The sequence below is a fragment of the Apium graveolens genome, chromosome 7 (assembly GCF_009905375.1).
Source record: "Apium graveolens cultivar Ventura chromosome 7, ASM990537v1, whole genome shotgun sequence".
Taxonomy (NCBI): Eukaryota; Viridiplantae; Streptophyta; class Magnoliopsida; order Apiales; family Apiaceae; genus Apium; species Apium graveolens.
This window is the reverse complement of record NC_133653.1, coordinates 44,431,319-44,451,574: the sequence shown is the minus strand read 5'-3', so window position 1 is coordinate 44,451,574 and position 20,256 is coordinate 44,431,319. Positions and strand designations below refer to the sequence as shown.

Here is a 20,256-nt window from a genome sequence, read left to right as displayed (position 1 = left end):
GGCTGAACACACTGTCATAGCAGAAGACTCAATCTCAGCCATACAAAATAAGAGGACAAACTCAGAACAGACAAATAAGAGTAATGATCTGATTTAGTCAACTAGACAACATAACAGAATGCAGAAAGACAGGAAGACATGTAGGATGCTCAATAGGATAATATAATGATTTCGTTTGAAATTATGCACTACATGAAAAGAAAATGCAGAGGTAAGGAGGGATATATGGCTCTGAAATTGGATATGTCAAAGGCCTATGATCGTGTCGAGTGGGATTATTTAAAGGCGATGCTACTTAAACTGGGATTCAAATGCTGGTGGGTTCACTTGGTGCTGCAATGTGTATCTATAGTGACGTACACAATAACACATGGTAATCGAGAGATGGGGCCAAATGTTCCTACTCGAGGTATTCGCCAGGGAGATCCGATTTCCCCTTACTTGTTTATTATATGTGCGGAAGGCCTTTGATCTGTTATTCGAAGGTATGAAATGCTTAAACAGATTTAAGGTATCCAAATTTGCAGACAGGCTCCTCGTATTTCCCACATGTTATTTGCAGATGATGTTTATTTTTACTGCAAGGCAAATGAGAAGGAGGCTTATCAAGTTCTGGACCTGTTGAATGAGTTCGAGATTGCATCAGGACAGAAAGTAAATTTGTTGAAATCATCAGTATTTTTTAGTACAAATGTCATTCCTGATATTAGGGATCATATTTGTCAAATTCTGCAAATGGCTGAAGCCGGTGACAGGAGTATGTATCTGGGTTTGCCAAATGTGCTGGGAAGAAATAAGGTGTTGGTTTTGAATTTTCTGAAAGATAAGGTGCACAAATGCATTCAAAGTTGGGATGGTCGATTGGTTTCACAGGAAGGAAAAGAGATTCTTATCAAGTCAGTTGCACAAACTATTCCTAGCTATGCTATGAGCGTGTTTCTGTTGCCACTAGAGTTAACGAAGGATATTGAAAGAAGATTAACTAAGTACTGGTGGAACTCGAATCCTAAAAAAGACAGAGCTATTCATTGGATGGGTTGGGACAGGTTAAGTGTTAGAAAATTAGGATTTTAGAGTTTAATTTAATTATGTTCTTGATGTTAATCCTAAAATCTAATGATTGGAAATTGTTCAATGATATTTGAACTTAAATTTTCATGTATGATTTTAAGAATTTTCTTAATGAAATCCATATGAAATGAGAGATGAAAGTAGCTTGGAAAAGCTTGGAAAATTTGAGAATGTTTGTCCCACATTGAAATAAATAAAGGGGGTTGTGTGCTTTATATGGTATTACCCACATGAGTAGTATAAAACTACTAAGGTGTGTGATGGTCCATTGTGTTGTTGTGTGCTTCACGCGCACACACACACACACGCGCGCCCCGCCCCGCCCCGCCACGCACCGCACCAGACCGGGTCGGGTCGAAGGGCGATTTGGGCGAATGTCTCGGCGTCTCGCGTACGCGAGGCGACCTGGGCGAGGATTTTATTTATTTGAGAATTATTTTAATTCAAATTTATTTATCGGTGATTGGATTATTGGGCTGGGTTCTGAAATAGGCTAAGTAGTCTAAATATATTGAACCTGCAAATAATCTGATCTGTAACAAGTTCTGATATAAGAATCAGAACTTAAGAACTGATGAATAAAATCAGAACTTAACAAGTTCTGATATCAGAATCAGAACTTAAGTACTGATGAGTCGAATCAGAACTTAAGTACTGATGAGTCGAATCAGAACTTAACTTAAGTTCTGATAATAATGTGGGTGTTAATGTGAAAAGCTGTTACAAATAATTTAAATTCAAAAGCTGTTCAGTTTTGATTTTTTCATTTATGAATTCAAAATCTGATCAGTTTTGATTTTTTCATTAATGAAGCAGTTTAATTCAGATATTAAGTGTGTTGACAGTTTCATTTTTCCTCTCCTATAAATAGAGGCTAAACTGAATGAATAAAGATATACAACACACTACATTCTCATCTCTTCTCTTCAACCTCTCTGCATTTTTCTCCCATAAGTCCTGAAGTGCTGATATTTTTCCGGCGACTGAGGTGCTGGTCGAAGTGGAGGTTTTGTTGCTGCTGTTAACATAAACTCCGAGCTGTTTTATCCTGGTGGAGATATTGCGCACATCCCAAACGCAGCAGGTAGGGGGCAATAATCTCTTCAAGAGCAGCCAGGACTTTGAGCAAGGCCTGGTGACTCAGCTGTAATCATTTTCTTGGCGTTTTGTATCTGTAAACCTTTATTTCAGTCACTGTTGAAAGCTATGGTTTCGGGTACATCTTTCTTTCTCTCTACGTTATTTCAGTTACTGATTTTGTTTACCTGCATGTTTTGTTTTGTTAACTGTGGTCTTGGCCTAAACTTGTTAAATTCTTTATACACTTGCCTCTATGTTGCTATACTTGTTAGTGAGTTTCTCAACATTCTTGAAGAGATTATTGGTTATTTAGAATTTAGCATAATGGTTAACGAAAGTGAGGTTATCGTTGGTGGTGGTAGCAGTTCGGGTGTAACTGCTGGGGCCATTGATTGGACCACCTATAGTTTCCCACAAGCTGTTGAACTAACCGGTTTACCGGAGAAATTCAACGGTGGCATTGGCTTTTCTCGCTGGCAGAAAAGGATGAAGTTGTGGTTGACTATAAAGGGTCTGTGGCCGGTTGTGGAATATGAGAAACCAGTAGTGGATCAAGAGAAGGCTGACATAGTTAAGGCTTTTGCGAAGTGGGCTGAGAAGGATGGAGTGGCTAGAGCGGCCATTCTGGCGGCACTAACAAACACTTTGTTTGATGTCTATTCTTCTGATGCCTACTCTGCAAAACTCTTATGGGAGAAGCTGGACCAGACACATAATACTGACTCACAAGGTCTAGAAAAGTATTCTGTGGCAAGGTTCCTCGAGTTCAAGCCGGTGGACAATAAGTCCATGACTGAGCAGGTGCATGAGTTCGAGATGATAGTGCATGCTTTGAAGGAGTCTGGAATGAATCTCCCGGAGAAGTTCAAGGTGATGAGTGTGATTGAAAAGCTCCGAAGTCTTGGGAAGAGTTCTCTCTCTCTCCCTGAAAAGACAGAAAGGAGAGATCACCTGGACCAACCTTATGCTGGACATCTCGGTGCAAGAACAACACAAGTCCAAACAGGGACATGTGATGCCAACTGAACACGGTACCTCGAAGGTAAACATAGCAACTGTAGGACAAAAGAGGAAGGCTTTTGCTAAGAAAGCTAATAGTAATAAACCTAAGAGTGACAAGGACAAGGCCAAGAAACCCAAGGCAAACAAACCATGCTGGTCTTGTGGGCAGGTTGGGCACTGGAGTAAGGACTGCCCTACGAAGAAAGCGAAGAAAACCGAGGTAGCACAAGCAAATGTTGTGCTTGGAACCGCAAGTGGGCCTGTAGTGAACATGGTTGTTGGTGAGGCTACGGCTTCTGAAACCAACGTTGACCGGTATGTATCCTACAACCCTGTGATATTTTCTACCTATCTGTCAAATGAATGGTTGATAGATACTGGAGCTAATGTACATATTTGTGCTGATATTAGTTTATTTGTATCTTATCAACAGAGTCATAGCCTGACTGTGAAGATGGGGAATGCTAGTGCTGCTCAAGTACATGGAGTTGGAAACGTGGATCTGAAGTTCCCTTCAGGACGTATTCTATCTCTGACGAGAGTACATCATGTTCCCGACATGCGTAGAAATATAATAAGTGGAAGCTGTTTAGTTTCTAGTGGTTTTGAAATTTCGTTCAAGTGTAATAAAGTAGTTCTTATTCACACTGGTACATTCTTTGGCAAGGGTTACTTGTCAAATGGTTTATTTATTATTAATGCGGATCCCGTTTTGGGAAGTTTGTATAATAATGTTATTCCTACTGTTAATTGTATTGAATCCTCAAATATATGGCATGCTAGACTAGGTCATTTAAACTTTGGTGCTCTTAAGAACATGATGAACTTAGAGTTGATTCCAAAATATACCATAGAAAAGAATTCTAAATGTCAAGTATGTGTGTCTGCTAAACAGATAAGGAAACCTTTTCATAACGTTGTTAGGGATTCAGACTTGTTAGATTTAGTACACACTGATATTTGTGAATTTGGTGGTGTGTTGACCAAGGACCAGTTTAGATACTTCATTACTTTTATAGATGATAGTAGTAGATATTGTTATGTTTATTTACTTAGACATAAGGATGAAGCACTTAGTAAATTCATTATATATAAAACTGAAGTAGAAAAACAAACTAGTAAGTTACTTAAAAGATTGAGATCTGATAGAGGTGGTGAGTATACGAGTAATGCTTTTAATGAATTTTATGCAAACAATGGTATAGTTCATGAAGTTACTCCACCATACACACCTGAGTCTAATGGGGTTGCTGAGCGAAAGAACAGAACATTTAAAGATATGATTAATAGTATGCTTATTAACTCTGGGTTGCCTAAATACATGTGGGGAGAGGCTCTAAATACGGCTTGCCATATTTTGAATAGAGTCCCTCTGAAACACATGGATAAAACACCCTTGGAGTTATGGAAAGGCAGGATGACTAGTCTTAAGTATCTTCGTGTGTGGGGGTGCCTTGCTAAGGTGCTTGTTCCTGAACACAAGAGAAAGAAACTAGGTCCAAAGACTGTTGACTGTATCTTTCTGGGTTATCTTGAAACCACTACAGCTATGAGATTTTTAGTGTTAAAATCTGACATAGATGGTATAGTGGCAAACACGATAGTTGAATTTCGAGATGCGACATTCTTTGAGGATGTCTACCCTATGAAGACTGGAATACCTGAAACGACTTCTGAGGAAGATCCTACTCACACATCAAGTTCTATTCCTGATCATGTGGAAAATATGACAAATGTGGGGGCGGAACCTAGTAGTAGCTCTATTCCTAAGGAATTAGAGGAACCAAGGAGAAGTAAGCGTGCAAAAATAGTCAAGGATTTTGGAGGTGATTTCATCACTTACAATATCGAGGACGAACCTTTAACTTTCCGGCAAGCTATGGATTCTTCTGAGTCAAGGCACTGGAAGGGCGCTATCAAGAGTGAAATTGACTCTATTGTTTCCAATGGAACATGGGAGTTGGTTGATCTCCCTCCTGGGTGTTCTACTATTGGGTGCAAATGGGTCTTTAAAAGGAAGTTGAACCCTGACGGCTCAATAGATAAGTACAAAGCTAGACTGGTAGCTAAGGGTTTTAAGTAAAAGGAAGGAATTGATTATTTTGATACATACTCTCCAGTTGCAAGAATGGTAACAATCTGAATGCTTATAGCATTGGCTTCAGTCCATGGTCTTATCATCCATCAGATGGATGTAAAGACGGCTTTTCTTCATGGTGAACTTGAGGAAGAGATTTATATGGATCAGCCTGATGGATTTGTTGGATCAGGCAATGAAAGGAAAGTATGTAAGTTGATCAAGTCCATCTATGGCTTGAAACAAGCTCCCAGAGATTGGCATAAAAAGTTTGATGAAACTATATTGCCTTTCAGTTATAAGATTAATGAAAGTGATAAGTGTGTCTACACTAAAGTTAAAGGTAATGAGTGTGTTATTTTGTGCCTATATGTGGATGACATTTTACTGTTTGGAACCAATATTGAGATTATTAATGAGACTAAAGAATTCTTGAAAAGGCATTTTGAAATGAAGGATATGGGTGAGGCAAGTGCGATTCTTGGAATCAAATTGATTCAGTCCACTGAAGGAATAACCTTGACTCAATCTCATTATATAGAGAAATCTATACTTGAGAAATATGGTTATTCACAGTGTAGAATCGCTAGTACACCTTATGATTCGAAAGTTGCCCTTGTCAAGAATACTTCAGGAGTGCCTGTGTCTCAGTTAAGGTATTCTCAGATTATTGGAAGCTTGCAGTATCTTGCTAACTGTACTAGACCAGATATTTCATATTCTGTGTCTAAATTGGCGAGATATACAAGCTGTCCAAACAGAACTCATTGGGATGCTCTTGATAGAGTACTTAGATATCTAAAAGGCACAATGTACCTTAGTTTACACTACAGGAGATTTCCTGGTGTGCTTGAAGGGTACAGTGATGCAAGTTGGATAGCTAAGAAGTCTGGTTCCAATGGAGTGACTGGATACGTGTTCACCTTGGCTGGTGGAGCAATATCCTGGAAGTCAAGCAGACAGACTATTGTTACTCGGTCTACTTTTGAGGCTGAGTTGTGTGCACTTGATGCCACAGGGACGGAGGCTGAATGGTTACATGGACTTATGTCTGCAATACCTGTAGTAAGCAGACCGCTTCCTGCTATTGCTATTCACTGTGATAGTCGAACAACTATCGACAAGATTAGCAGTAAAAAGCATAATGCTAAAACTAAGAGACACATCCAAGTTAGACTCAAGTCTATAAGGGGTTTAGTGACTGATAGGATCATAGCTATAGAGTTCATAGGAACTCAGAATAATATAGCTGATCCTCTTACTAAAGGACTGGAACCTGCAGTGGTCCTTAAGTCAAGGTTGGGGATGGGATTGTCAACCCATCATAATTCATCAACAGTGGGAACCCAATACACATGAGAGGAGATCCCTTGAAGTGTATTCAATGGGTAATAACAAGCTGTAAGGATGAGTTGGTAGTACCTTTGCTACATAGATGATACTACAGTATCTGAATCTATCCCCTGTAAACCTAGAAGGTACTGACACTGCCAGAAAAGCAAGAGTGTTGAAACTCTGAATGGGATCAAGTCATTTGATGAGATAGAGGCAGTATATCTCTGGAGATGCCCAGCTAAGCGAATGTAATTGTGTGGTCGCAATTAGAGGATAGGGTTAATCCTTGAAGCATTCGACGAACAGGATCGAGACATGACCATTAATGTCTCAAAGCCGTAGATTGGCACCATAACCTTTGACTTGTCGTCGTCTATGGAATATGGTTATACTAAACGGATTAAGATTCAAGGTGAAACATTCCATCTGAGTCCGATAGCCATTGAAATAGAGGAATTAGGAGGGTTCAAACCCGGAAGGGTACCGACTCTGAAAAACAAGTCATGATGGGAAATTGATCACATTTCTGTATGGATTTGTGGGGGATTGTTAGAAAATTAGGATTTTAGAGCTTAATTTAATTATGTTCTTGATGTTAATCCTAAAATCTAATGATTGGAAATTGTTCAATGATATTTGAACTTAAATTTTCATGTATGGTTTTAAGAATTTTCTTAATGAAATCCATATGAAATGAGAGATGAAAGTAGCTTGAAAAAGCTTGGAAAATTTGAGAATGTTTGTCCCACATTGAAATAAATAAAGGGGGTTGTGTGCTTTATATGGTATTACCCACATGAGTAGTATACAACTACTAAGGTGTGTGATGGTCCATTATGTTGTTGTGTGCTTCACGCGCACACACACACACGCGCGCCCCGCCCCGCCCCGCCACGCACCGCACCGGACCGGGTCGGGTCGAAGGGCGATTTGGGTGAATGTCTCGGCGTCTCGCGTACGCGAGGCGACCTGGGCGAGGATTTTATTTATTTGAGAATTATTTTAATTCGAATTTATTTATCGGTGATTGGATTATTGGGCTGGGTTCTGAAATAGGCTAAGTAGTCTAAATATATTGAACCTGCAAATAATCTGATCTGTAACAAGTTCTGATATAAGAATCAGAACTTAAGAACTGATGAATAAAATCAGAACTTAACAAGTTCTGATATCAGAATCAGAACTTAAGTACTGATGAGTCGAATCAGAACTTAACTTAAGTTCTGATAATAATGTGGGTGTTAATGTGAAAAGCTGTTACAAATAATTTAAATTCAAAAGCTGTTCAATTTTGATTTTTTCATTTATGTATTCAAAATCTGATCAGTTTTGATTTTTTCATTAATGAAGCAGTTTAATTCAGACATTAAGTGTGTTGACAGTTTCATTTTTCCTCTCCTATAAATAGAGGCTAAACTGAATGAATAAAGATATACAACACACTACATTCTCATCTCTTCTCTTCAACCTCCCTGCATTTTTCTCCCATAAGTCCTGAAGTGCTGATATTTTTCCGGCGACTGAGGTGCTGGTCGAAGTGGAGGTTTTGTTGCTGCTGTTAACATAAACTCCGAGCTGTTTTATCCTGGTGGAGATATTGCGCACATCCCAAACGCAGCAGGTAGGGAGCAATAATCTCTTCAAGAGCAGCCAGGACTTTGAGCAAGGCCTGGTGACTCAGCTGTAATCATTTTCTTGGCGTTTTGTATCTGTAAACCTTTATTTCAGTCACTGTTGAAAGCTATGGTTTCGGGTACATCTTTCTTTCTCTCTACGTTATTTCAGTTACTGATTTTGTTTACCTGCATGTTTTGTTTTGTTAACTGTGGTCTTGGCCTAAACTTGTTAAATTCTTTATACACTTGCCTCTATGTTGATATACTTGTTAGTGAGTTTCTCAACATTAAGTTGTCATAAATCTTCAGGAGGTCTGGGGTTTAAAAATTTTAGGGATTTTAATATAGCTTTACTTGGGAAACAGGGTTGGAGGTTCATTTCGCGTCCAGAAAGCTTGGTTGCTAAGGTGTTTAAGGCAAAGTACTTCCCTAAAGTTTCATTTCTTGAAGCTGAGAGAGGCAATATCTCCCGCTACATTTGGAGAAGTGTGTGGGAGGCTAAATCAGTGTTGTTGGCTGGCTTTAAATGGTCGGTTGGATCTGGAGTTAACATTAAGATTACTGGTCAACCGTGGCTAGGCGATGACACGAACCCTTATATTACAACAGACTCGGGAATGTTGGAGCAGCATAGAGTATCAAATCTGTTTTGTAATGATAAGAGGGAGTGGGATATAGATCTAATCAGGGACATGTTTGATCCTTGTGATCAAGGGCGTATATTGAGTACAAAAATTAATACAGACAGTGAGGAAGATCAGTTGTACTGGTGTAAGGAGAATGCAGGAATGTATACTGTCCGCAGTGCTTATAGACTCTTACAGATACAAAAAGGTCTATGGCAAAACAGTGATAGTAGCAGCCTGTGGAGAAAGATATGGCAAGTTAAAGCACCAACAATGATTCTTAATTTCTTATGGAAGGCGTTGTCTAATTGCCTACCTACAAGAAGTCAGTTGGTTCAGAAATTCATCCAGATTCTGAATGTTTGCCCTTTCTGTAATGCTGAAGAGGAGACAGTGATGCATGTTTTGGTGACATGTCCAATACCAAGACAATGCTGGCTGAGTATTCTGCCGGGTGTCCAAACAAACAGTGGAGGGGAGTTTTCAGCATGGTTGGAGGGAGTTTTTCAACATAGTCCAAAGTTCAAAGGAGCGGAGATAACAACAATGGGTTGGGCTATTTGGAGGGCTCGGAATGAAATGGTGTGGAATCAGAAGCAACCTAATATAAAGAATATTGTAGTGTCAGCAATGCAGTACCTTGGAAGCTGGAGAAATGCCCAGGTTTATTCAGTAACAACCAGGTTTCCTAACCTTGTAGATGGTGAAGGAACTCATTCTTTGGTTAAGCCACAGAACCCAACAATCAAGGTAACAGTTGATGCCGCTTTATTTAGTGAACATAATGCTTTTGGAATTGGTATGGTGGCTAGAGATTCTACAGGAGCTCTGGTTCTTGCAAAATCTGTAAGCTTTCATGATCAAGTTCGTTCGGAGTTTGCGGAAGCAATTGCAGTCAGATAAGCTCTTAGTTGGACAAAAGAGCAAGGTTGGTCAGAGGTGATTACTGAATCTGATTGTTTGGTTGTTATACAGGCTATCAATAGTAAGGCCAAAATTATCTCTCTGTTTGGTCGGGTCATTGAGGAGTGCAGAGATATGCTGCATAATTCAAACACAATTGCTGTGTGTCTGCTAATTGGGCTGCCCATCTCTTAGCTAGGGAGTCGTATTCATTTCCGGACCGAGTTATTAGTAGGAGTAATGTTCCTACTAACTTCAGTTGTATTCTGAGTGTTGATATACAAGTTTAATAAAAAGTTTCTTTTGGTGTCAAAAGAAACTTTGTGTTTTATTCAAGGGAAATCCGTTTATTTAACGACCCAAACTCGTACACCTGGGTGCTATAGGACTCCTCGGCGATTGATAAGTTCATTGAGAAACTAATTATTTTCTTAAGGTCATTTAGCAGTCTAGACGATATGTGTTTATCAGTTCATTGAGAAACAAGTTATTTTCTTAAGGTTATTTGGCAGTCTAGACGGATTGTTTATCATTTCATTGAGAAACTGGTTATTTTCTTAAGGTCATTTGGCAGTTTAGACTATATGTGTGTGTTTGATTAAAAGCTTAGTCACAATTAGAGAAAATGTGATTTTAACTATTTGAACATTAATTGTTCTTCTGAATTATTTTTGTTTTACCGTACAATTTGGAATCATGGATAATGTTTGTTTTAATTATTTTTACTTTTATATTCTTACCTGCATATGATTGAAATATGATAATGTTTTGTGATTTGTGATTTACAAGAATTCAAAAGGAAAATGCTATGAAATGGCTTCGCATTATATTCTATATGCTTTGTTTTGGGCTTAGGACTGAACCTTCACTCTAAACTATGTTTCTTCTCTATTTTGATTTTGATCAACTTTTTCTCACGAGTCACAATGTATCGATTGAAGTCTGTACACTAAATGTAGGTGAATCAATGATGGTTGATTGTTTTCAACTTTTTTTTCTACCCTTTGAAACTTGTATACTTTGTGTTTGCTTAATCTGAGACTTTGTTTTTATAACAAGAGTCCCTTAAATTTTTATCAAATTTAATCAGTAGAAACAGTTATGGTATGACATCAAGTTTTTGCGTGAATTTTGCTGTGATCTATGTTGTGATATAAGTGGACGTGGAAACACTTATGATGTGTTTTGTAACGTCGTGAATATGAAAGATTTTATTTCTTGATTGTGCATGAAATAAACTCTGCAAAGAGTATGATGGATGTATATTCTTTCGATGGGGAGGAGCGATATTTTGTTTGGAGTAGCGACTAGTTTTGGACCATATAATTTTCATATGATAGTTCATTGAAAGTGTTTTAGATGACATTGTTGTAAAAATATGTGAGAAAAGAAGTGAATTTTGTGGAATATATTTCTTATTTACACTGTATATTGATCATTCATTTTTTGTCAGATTTTATCTCATTTTGCATTTTTATTAAAATTTAAATTAAGGTCCACTTTTTTTTTGAAATTAAAGGATTGCATTCAACTCAAAAAATAACACGAAGGCCTCCAACAAACACGTAGGAGAAGACGTGAATAAATTCTGGCAATTATCTAAACACGGGATTCTAGCTATTTCATGAGCTACACGGTCAGCATATTTCCGAACAAAACAAACTGAAACCTTTGGCATAGATAAGAGATCTTATTTACAAGCTTCAACTATCTCTTCCACCTCCAGAAAATTTGCAGCATCATTCAAAATGGACTTTACTGTCAGTAGAGAGTCCGACTCAATCATCACCTCAGTCTTGTCAATTTAACGTTCCTTGATCCATGACAGGACTTCCTGAACCCCCATAGCCTCAGCCTTCTATACCGAATCACTGCAGGTAAGCAGAGGTTCTTGCCTGCAACAAAAGACCCCTGCTGATCTCTCATGACCATTCCTATAGAGAAAGTCTGAGCACCTGGAAATACGGAAGCATCTGCATTGATTTTCAGCACTCCTTGAGCAGGAGGTTGCCACTTAACTTGCGTGCTATCGTTCCTTATTGCTACCTGTTGACTGCTCCCTACACTCTTCTTCGCATCCACCCATTCTGAATACATCTTGAAGCTACTATCCATTGCAAATGAAGGTGTAACTACTTTCGTATCCCCCACTCTCTTATTCCTCCAGTGCCAAATACTCCACAACACTACGCATATTTTATGTAGAGTCTCAGAGCTGTTCCAGCAACAAATCTGCCGCACTCTCGACTGTCATCCAGTCATAATAAAAGTTAACATGACTCCAGCAACCAGTAGCAAACTCACAGTCAAAGAAAAGATGTGCCATGTGCTCTATATCTGTTGAACATATTGGACAGATTATAGGAATTCGAACTCCCCTAGATCTCAATCGACGCCTGATAGGAATAACATTATGACAAAATCGCCAGATAAAAACTTTTATCTTATTAAGGTGTTTTAGGTGCCAAACTTTCCTCCAACCAATACTCTGAGGTACAACTGAATTGCCAAACTGCATATTAAACCAGTGGTGAAAACCAGACTTCGCACTATAAACACCATTGTTCGACCCCATCCAAGCCACTCTATCAGGAACTTCACTTTGTGGGACATGTATGGCCAAGATAGCATTTGCATCTTCAATAGTAAAGGGATCACGAATGAGAGGGACGTTTCCATGCCTCTGCCAGTTTTTAAAAATTTCGCACATTGACCCGAATTTTTTCCTCTTTTTAAGATTTTTTTTTGAATATATTTCTTATTTACAATGTATTTTTTATGGTTCATTTTTTCAAAATTTTTCTCATTTTGTATTTATATTAAAATATAATTAGGTTCATTTTTTAAATTTCGCAAGGGCCCCATTTATTTGCCTGGTTCCGATGGATATATATTTTTTATATGGGAAGGAGGGATGTTTTGTTTGCAGTAGGAAGTACAGTTTTGGACCACATAATTTTCACATGAAAGATTCATATATCACAATCGGTGTCATAGCTTTTTTTGCATAGTGATGAGATTGTAACTCATGATTACTGAACGTTTTCTAGCTAGGATCACAAGACTGACGCAAAGCGTCTTCCTAGTAAAAGTTCTGCATATGTTCACTTCCATATATGCCTACTTCATCTTTTCTTCGAGGGCTAAAGTCTGTTTATTGAGCAGTGGTCTATGCTTTAGAACTCCTAGCTAGTCAGCTAATCATTGATTAAGAGGCTAATCATTTGTTGAAGGTCATTGATTGACGTTTACTCCATATTCTCAGGATATAATATTGATACTTGCTGAAACATTTATTGTCACTGACAGAAATTTAAATTGAGATCCGCGTGGATCTGCAGTATGTTCCTGGTTGGAGTATTATTCTACTGATAGTTTGATAGGAGGTTTTTAAATTTAAGAAGATTTTATGTTATGTAGCAATTTTATTTGCTATATGGTCTTATTATATAAAGAAAGACCCTTTAAACTTTAAAATAGAACACATTATGCACAAGAAGAAACACTTAAGATGACCTATATTTGAGTCAAGTGATATTTCCGAAACCGAAAATATCATTAAAAATCATCTAAAATTGAACCGTCTAAAATTGAGCCCGAAACTAAATATTTTAAGACCGAAACGGTTATTCAATTCCCGGTCATAGATTGGAACAAAACCAATCCATAATTAAAATTAATTAATTAACTAATTGATATTTATTTATATATTTTAAATCATTTTTTTAAATTAAAATACTGAATTTTCTAAGTTGAGAAAATCTACTACTTTATTTGCTGTTTATCTTTGTACATCTATTTCCTATTTTACTCGCTTTGCACAGGCTCCACTTCGAGTAACTGATTTGTTTTCCCTGTTCTAGCAAAGATGAATTCAATGTTTTTTGTAATTCATTTCTTAAGTGTATCTTTATTATGCTCTCCTCCATTTTTGTCACACATATTAATTTGAAAATAAATTCATTTCCTTTGTTGGAGAAAATGAGAATACTTGCTGATAATCCCAGTTCGCCCCGGGGCCTTCTCCTTTCTGGGCCCGGACTCAAGCTCCGTTTTGACAGAAATGACGGAGGCGTGCGGTGTAGCTGTAGGGTGGAACCTACAAAACAGAACCGGAGGGGGTGGCGTCCCCGCGGCACCTCCGGCGTGAGAATGAGAAAGGGTTCTAAGGAGAAAAGGGGAAAAACGGGAATTATGCAAGTGTTTGTATGGTGCGTGCGTGTATGTGTATGTAAGTAAATGTGAGAGAGATTATAACCTGTAACCTTCCTTTTGTCCCGCCTTTTATAGGCCTCCTACTAGGGTTTAGGGGTTTGTACCTTTTAATCTGGACCGTAGGTGTGCCTTTTGGACTGTAGCGCATCTGGACGCCTGGGATGCGTCAGAGTATTATCGAATTCGGACCGTAGGAATATTCTGGATCCGGGGTACTTGAACGGTGGTGATGCTGCCACGCGTTCTGGGCTCTTTAAGGTTAAAGCTGAGTACATCATGGGCTTTTCTTTTTGGGTCTTGGGCCTCTGTTATTGGGCCTGTATTATTATAGGCTATCATTTGCCCCCCACTTCCTTATGCGGGTTTACCCGGATGGGGGAGTAGATTAGTTATCATTGTGCCTCAACGCCTTAGGAAAAATTTTGGGGGTTTATTTGATTTGTTGCCCCGTAACCCCGGGGTCAAATGGGAATGAGACTTCGGGGTTGACTTGGCTAGTCGCTTGATGTTGGTCCAAGGTGGGATTCCTTGAAGTACTTAGAAAAGTTTTGGGGGTTTATTTGATTTGTTTCTTCCTAACCCCGGGGTCAAATGGGAATGAGACTCCGGGGTTGACTTGGCTAGTCATTTGATTTGATATTTGAATTTTGGGCAAGGTTTGGTGGGTAAGGACAACCTGAAGTTTGATTTGACCGAACTCTGAAAAGCTGATGCTGCAAATTCGGAGTGTCAGATGTCTGTTGGGATTCCAGCCGCGGTCAAAGATACACACGTTTTTATACGTATCTTTTGAGTGTGCAGGCATTTTAACTTCCCCCCCCCCATTTTCTCCTCAAAAGACGTGCCCTTTCGTGATTACCTTGACAGGCGTGGTAATAACTGCTGTGCAGTTAATTTCTGGGAGCGAATTGGAGGGGTGCCAAGTGGGGTGGGGGGTTAACTTTTTACCCCACAAAACCGTTCATCTTTCTCTTGTCCTTCTTCATCCTATAAATACCTCCCTTCTTTCTTTCTTTTTTCTTTTACGCGAACACTTGCAAACAAAGAGCAAAGAGAGATTTTCTAGAGATTTTCAGAGCATTTTTTGTTGAAGCCTTCATTTTTTCTCCTGCTATTTGTAAGTACATTTTTCTTGCTTTCTTCCGCTTTTATGCCATGCATGCCACTGCTTTTGCTCGAGTGTCGCTCCGTTACTTTGCAGTTTTTTGTTTGAGTTTTTGTTTAGCCATTTTTCCTTGTTTTTTTGACTATTTTGTTGTTTTGACCTTGAATCTGTGTAGTTGTATGGGATTTTGTATGGTTTTGACGGTGGTTTTCTGTTTGATTTATGAAAATATCATAGGTTTTGCCATTTAACATGCGAAAATGTGGGTTTTTGGTAGTAAAAAGTGGTTGAGCCCGGGGTGTATTCTTGATATGTGTCTTTGACTGTATGTGTACGTATATGCCGTAGATCTTGTTTTTGGGCTAAGATTTGTACACGATTTGTTTCTAAAACTCTTCTATTTTTTGTTTTGTTCTTGTTCGGGTTTGGCATTGACTACGGGGTGCGTTTATATAGATACACATAGTATATGCCAGGTAGCCACTTTAAGCGCACCGTTACCCTTAGAAATCGGTACCCCGAGCGGCCTACCGGCTTAGGCGAACTAAACTCATTCTACCCTTCTTCCTATTCTTCCAGTAGTAGCTCCGTAGAGATGCCTCCCCGAGTTGATTAGCCTCAGCAGGTTCTAGCCCAGACTTTAGTCCTAGGCCCCGGGGGTACCTTGTCCAATCCGGATGGGTCTTGGGAAGATGTAGATGAATACTTCGTCCAGTGCCGAATAAACCCTAAACCCTTGGGTTTTATTATAGAGATTTATCCGAGGCGTATGGGGGCCCGGATGGGTTAGGCGGTAGGGAGCCCTATGATGAGGATCACATGAACATGAAGTTTTTCACCGCCCCGGGGACCAGGTACGAGTGTGGGGCGGTTCACAAAGAGATTCAGGATAGGTATACGGATGCCGAGGTGGATGGTGCCCTTAGGCTGGCTTTTAACCTTGAGGATAAATATGAGTGGAGATGGCCCGAGATTCATGAGAGGGTGTATCACAGACCAGAGGGAGGATGGGTCGGGATTCCCTTAGAACACCTCCGGGGCATGCGCCTCGGATTACACCAATTCACCAAGTCTCTCTGCCGGGACGTGTATGGGATTCCTCTCACCCAACTGGCCCCGAATTCGTAAAGTGGATAAGTTGTTTTCTAGCCTGCTGTCATGCCAAAAATTACCATCCCACCTTCAAACTTTTCCATCATATTTTCAAGATTATGAGATCAACCTCCCGACCCATATATGAGTTCTTGTTTAGGATCGAGGACTGCGGCTATCCTTCAGATAAGATGGTCCTCCCTGTCAGTATGTTGACATCACTTAAGGGACGACACCGGGAGTTTATCTTTGTCCGGGGTGGGGATTTGGAGTTCATGGCACTCCATAACTTCGAAATTAAAATAGATAAATTTCCGGTCCAGCGGCTCGGGCAAGCAGCTCTCGCGATGGTTTATGCCTTCTGTGGGGACACTTGGGACGCAATGGACCCGAGACACCTTTAATAGCAATGAAAATATGCATGCTGCCGGCTGTAAGTCTTTTGTTTTAACTTTATTTTGTTGCTCTAACCTTTATTGCTTGCTTGTACCCTGGACTGATATTTTGTTATCTCCTCTTCAGGTATTCCGAGGCTAATTCCTTATCCCCCGAACATGTCTGCTCAGCTCAAGGATTTGTCAGCCAAGCAGCGAAGGATTAGAGGAATGACGAGCTTGGATTCCGGTAAGAAGCAAGTCAATGAGGGCGAAGATACAGCCCGGAAGGTGGCGCCGTCCTGTCCGGGGAGGACTACGATTGTGATCAAAGAACCCCGGGCCGAAGACGTGCAACAAGGGGACGCGACAAGGGTCCCAGCACCCCGGAAAAGGAAGAGTGCTCCTGCAGGTTCTGGGGAGAAGGGAGGAGAAGGGTTCGAGGGTCATGTTTCTAAGAAGGCTGCTGTGGAACTGGCCCCGAATACTCCAAAAACCCTGAAGGCCTTGCTGGCTAGCTTTACCCAGGAGACTCGCCGGAAGGAGCTTTTTGAGAACTATGCCAGTACGACCGAAAGGAAGAAGTACAGAAAGGAGCCCCTCGAAGACTTCCTGGTCGGGCTTCAAGAGGAGATTACCGCTGTAAGTTCTTTTCTTGTGCTATTTTGATTTTTGGTTTTATACTTGCCTTTTTTCCGTATCCGTATCATCTAAGCATGATGTGTAATGATTTCAGGCTAACTCCCGGGTTGCTGAGATTGGTTTGTATAACCCGGAGCTTACATGAGAAGGCCGATGTTGCCGATATTTATAAGGTTGAATTTGAGAAGCTGTCCCGGGAGATACAGGACTTGAAGGAAGAAAATGCAAAGGAGGCCGCTGCGCATAAGAAGCTTCTTGACGAGATCCGGGAGAGGCAGGACCGGGCAGAAGCTTCCGTCCGGGAGATGAGGGCGAAAAATAAGAAGCTGAAGGATGATCTTGCCGCCCGGCCTACTCCCGAAGAGGTCCTGGCTGGGTTCCAGGGTACTCCGGCTTACTTTGAAGAGCTGAACGATAAAGCGATGGAGAATATCCAGATTTGCTGGAGGGTTCCTTCCAAGTACCTTGGCGAAGAACCTCAGGGTACGATCGACGTCTTCTTGGAGAAGTACATTGAGGAGGAGACCCGGTTAGAGCAAGAAAAAGAAGCCATCCAGGCAAGGGAGTCTGGTGCCGGAACTTCCAGTAACGCCCCTCATTTTCCCGGATCGCCACTTGCCCAGCAGCCTCCAATTCTAGAAGGTGATCCGGAGTAGCCTCCCTCTCCTCCTGCCGAGCCTGCAGCAGAACCTTGAAGACTTTGCCATTTTTGGCATGTAATTTCCGTTTCCTTGTTTTCAGTTTAAGTAATTCCGAACTAAGCCTTTCAGCTTTTTTAAGTTGTCCATAATCTGAATGATTTTAATTTGCCCCCCCAGGGTATGTTTCCCCGAGGTAGTTTAATATGATTGTGCTTTTCTTTATTTCCTTGGATATGAGAATTTCTAACTTAGGAAGTTAGGAGTTTTCTAAGTACACATGGGATGTGTTTATGCGGACCCCAGGACGGGATAAATTTTTAACTTTTAGAACTCTTATAAGTACTCATGGGTTGTGTTTTTATAGGACCCCAGGTAGGGGTGAAATAGAAATTTTCTAAGTACACATGGGCTGTGTTTATGCGGACCCCGGGACGGGGTGAAATTTTTAACTTGTAGAACTCTTATAAGTACTCATGGGTTGAGTTTTTATAGGACCCCGGGTAGGGGTGAAATAGGAATTTTCTAAGTACACATGAGCTGTGTTTTTAAATCTGATGGTAAATAAATAAGCAACATAATGGAATTGATTCAAACTGCGGAACGCTTAAAGTAGAGTTTTTCATTCATATCGAAAGCAAAAATTACATTCTGGGGTGGATGGGAATAGTGCTTACATAAAAAATATCATAGTATAAATGTAGAGTTGTTCCCAGAATGTGCACCTTTCTCTTACTGGTAGAATTTCCTTAGTTGGGTTCCGTGCCAGGTGTTGGGGACCTCGGTCCCGCTGAGGTAGTTCAGCTTGTAAGTTCCCGGATGGAGCACTTTCTTGACTATATAGGGGCCTTCCCAGTTCGGCTGCAGTTTCCCTTGGTTAGTTGGGTCTGAGGCTTCGGTGTCCCGGAGTACTAGATCTCCCACCACATATTCTCTTATCTTGGCCTTCTTCGCAAAGTAAAGCTTTGTTTTTTCCTTGTAGCTTTCCATCTTTTCTACAGCCTGGTCTCTTACTTCATCCAAGAGTTCAAGGTTGTTTTGAAGGCCTTCTATGTTGGAGACTTCATCAAAGTTGACCATTCTATGAGAAGGGGACCCGGTTTCTATTGGTAGCCGAGCCTCGGTGCCGTAAGCAAGTTTAAATGGAGTCTTACCAGTTCCGGTCTGGGAGGTGGTTCTGTAGGACCATAGGACCTTCGGGAGCTCGTCTGGCCAACTTTTCTTAGATTCTTCCAACCTTTTTTCCAAACCTCGGGGTATGGTTCTGTTAGTGACCTCTACTTGTCCGTTCCCCTGGGGGTGGGCTAGAGATGCTTTCTTATGCTTTATCCTGAGCTCTTTCAAAAATTCTTCGAAGTCCGAACTGAAAAATTACGGGTCATTGTCCGAGATTAAAACCATCGGGATCCCGAAGCTCATCACAATTGAATCCACAAATTTGATGCAGTCTTGCTAATTGATGGTTCTCATGGACTTGGCTTTTGTCCACTTGGTCATATAATCGATCGCCACCAGCACATACGCAGATCCCCTTTCGCTCGGGGGAAGGGACCACTTCGAGTAACTGATTTATTTTCCCTGTTCTAGCAAAGATGAATTCAATATTTTTTGTAACTCATTTCTTAAGTGTATCTTTATTATGCTCTCCTCCAATTTTGTCACACATATTAATTTGAAAATAAATTCATTTCCTTTGTTGGAGAAAATGAGAATATTTGCTGATAATCCCAGTTCGCCCCGGGGCCTTCTTCTTGCTGGGCCCGGACTCAAGCTCCGTTTTGACAGAAATGACGGTGGTATGCGGTGTAGCAGTAGGGTGGGAACCTACAAAACAGAACCGGAGGGGGGGGGGGGTCCTCGCGGCACCTCCGACGTGAGAATGAGAAAGGGTTCTAAGGAGAAAAGGGGCAAAACGGGAATTATACAAGTGTTTGTATGGTGCGTGCATGTATGTGTATGTAAGTAAATGTTAGAGATATTGTAACCTGTAACCTTCCTTTTGTCCCGCCTTTTATGGGCCTCTTACTAGGGTTTAGGGGTTTGTACCTTTTAATCTGGACCGTAGGTGTGCCTTTTGGACTGTAGGGCATCTGGACGCCTGGGATGCGTCAGAGTACTATCGAATCCGGACTGCAGGAATGTTCTGGATCCGGGGTACTTGGGCGGTGGTGATGCTGCCACATGTCCTGGGCTCTTTAAGGTTAAAGCTGAGTACTTCCTGGGCTCTTCTTTTTGGGCCCTGGGCCTGTGTTATTGGGCCTGTATTACTATAGGCTATCACTTGCCAATTTTGGTTACCTCATATCTGACTTTCTCAAATCATTCATCCACATCAAATTGCAAGCTAAATATCCACTGATTACATGATATACTGAGCAACAAGGAGTATCAATGGACTTTAAATAGTAAAAGCCACAGGAATTTCACCCATATAATCTTAAATTAAAGGTGTTTTTGAATCAAGTTGTGTTTTTTTTTGT

General features: G+C 40.5%; 2 protein-coding genes across 2 annotated transcripts; both read right to left on the bottom strand.

Annotated features, from left to right (window-relative positions):
- Positions 1-11,919: 11,919 nt before the first annotated feature.
- Positions 11,920-12,420, bottom strand: LOC141673555 (uncharacterized). Its single transcript, XM_074480305.1, has one exon. It carries the CDS (start codon positions 12,418-12,420, stop codon positions 11,920-11,922), a length of 501 nt encoding a protein of 166 aa, XP_074336406.1.
- Positions 12,421-18,508: 6,088 nt separating this feature from the next.
- On the bottom strand, positions 18,509-19,273 carry LOC141673554 (uncharacterized). Its single transcript, XM_074480304.1, has 2 exons — positions 19,251-19,273; positions 18,509-19,139 (listed from the first exon to the last, which is right to left on the bottom strand). The coding sequence occupies exons 1-2, from the start codon at positions 19,271-19,273 to the stop codon at positions 18,509-18,511; spliced, it is 654 nt and encodes a 217-aa protein (XP_074336405.1).
- Between the last annotated feature and the right edge of the window lie 983 nt (positions 19,274-20,256).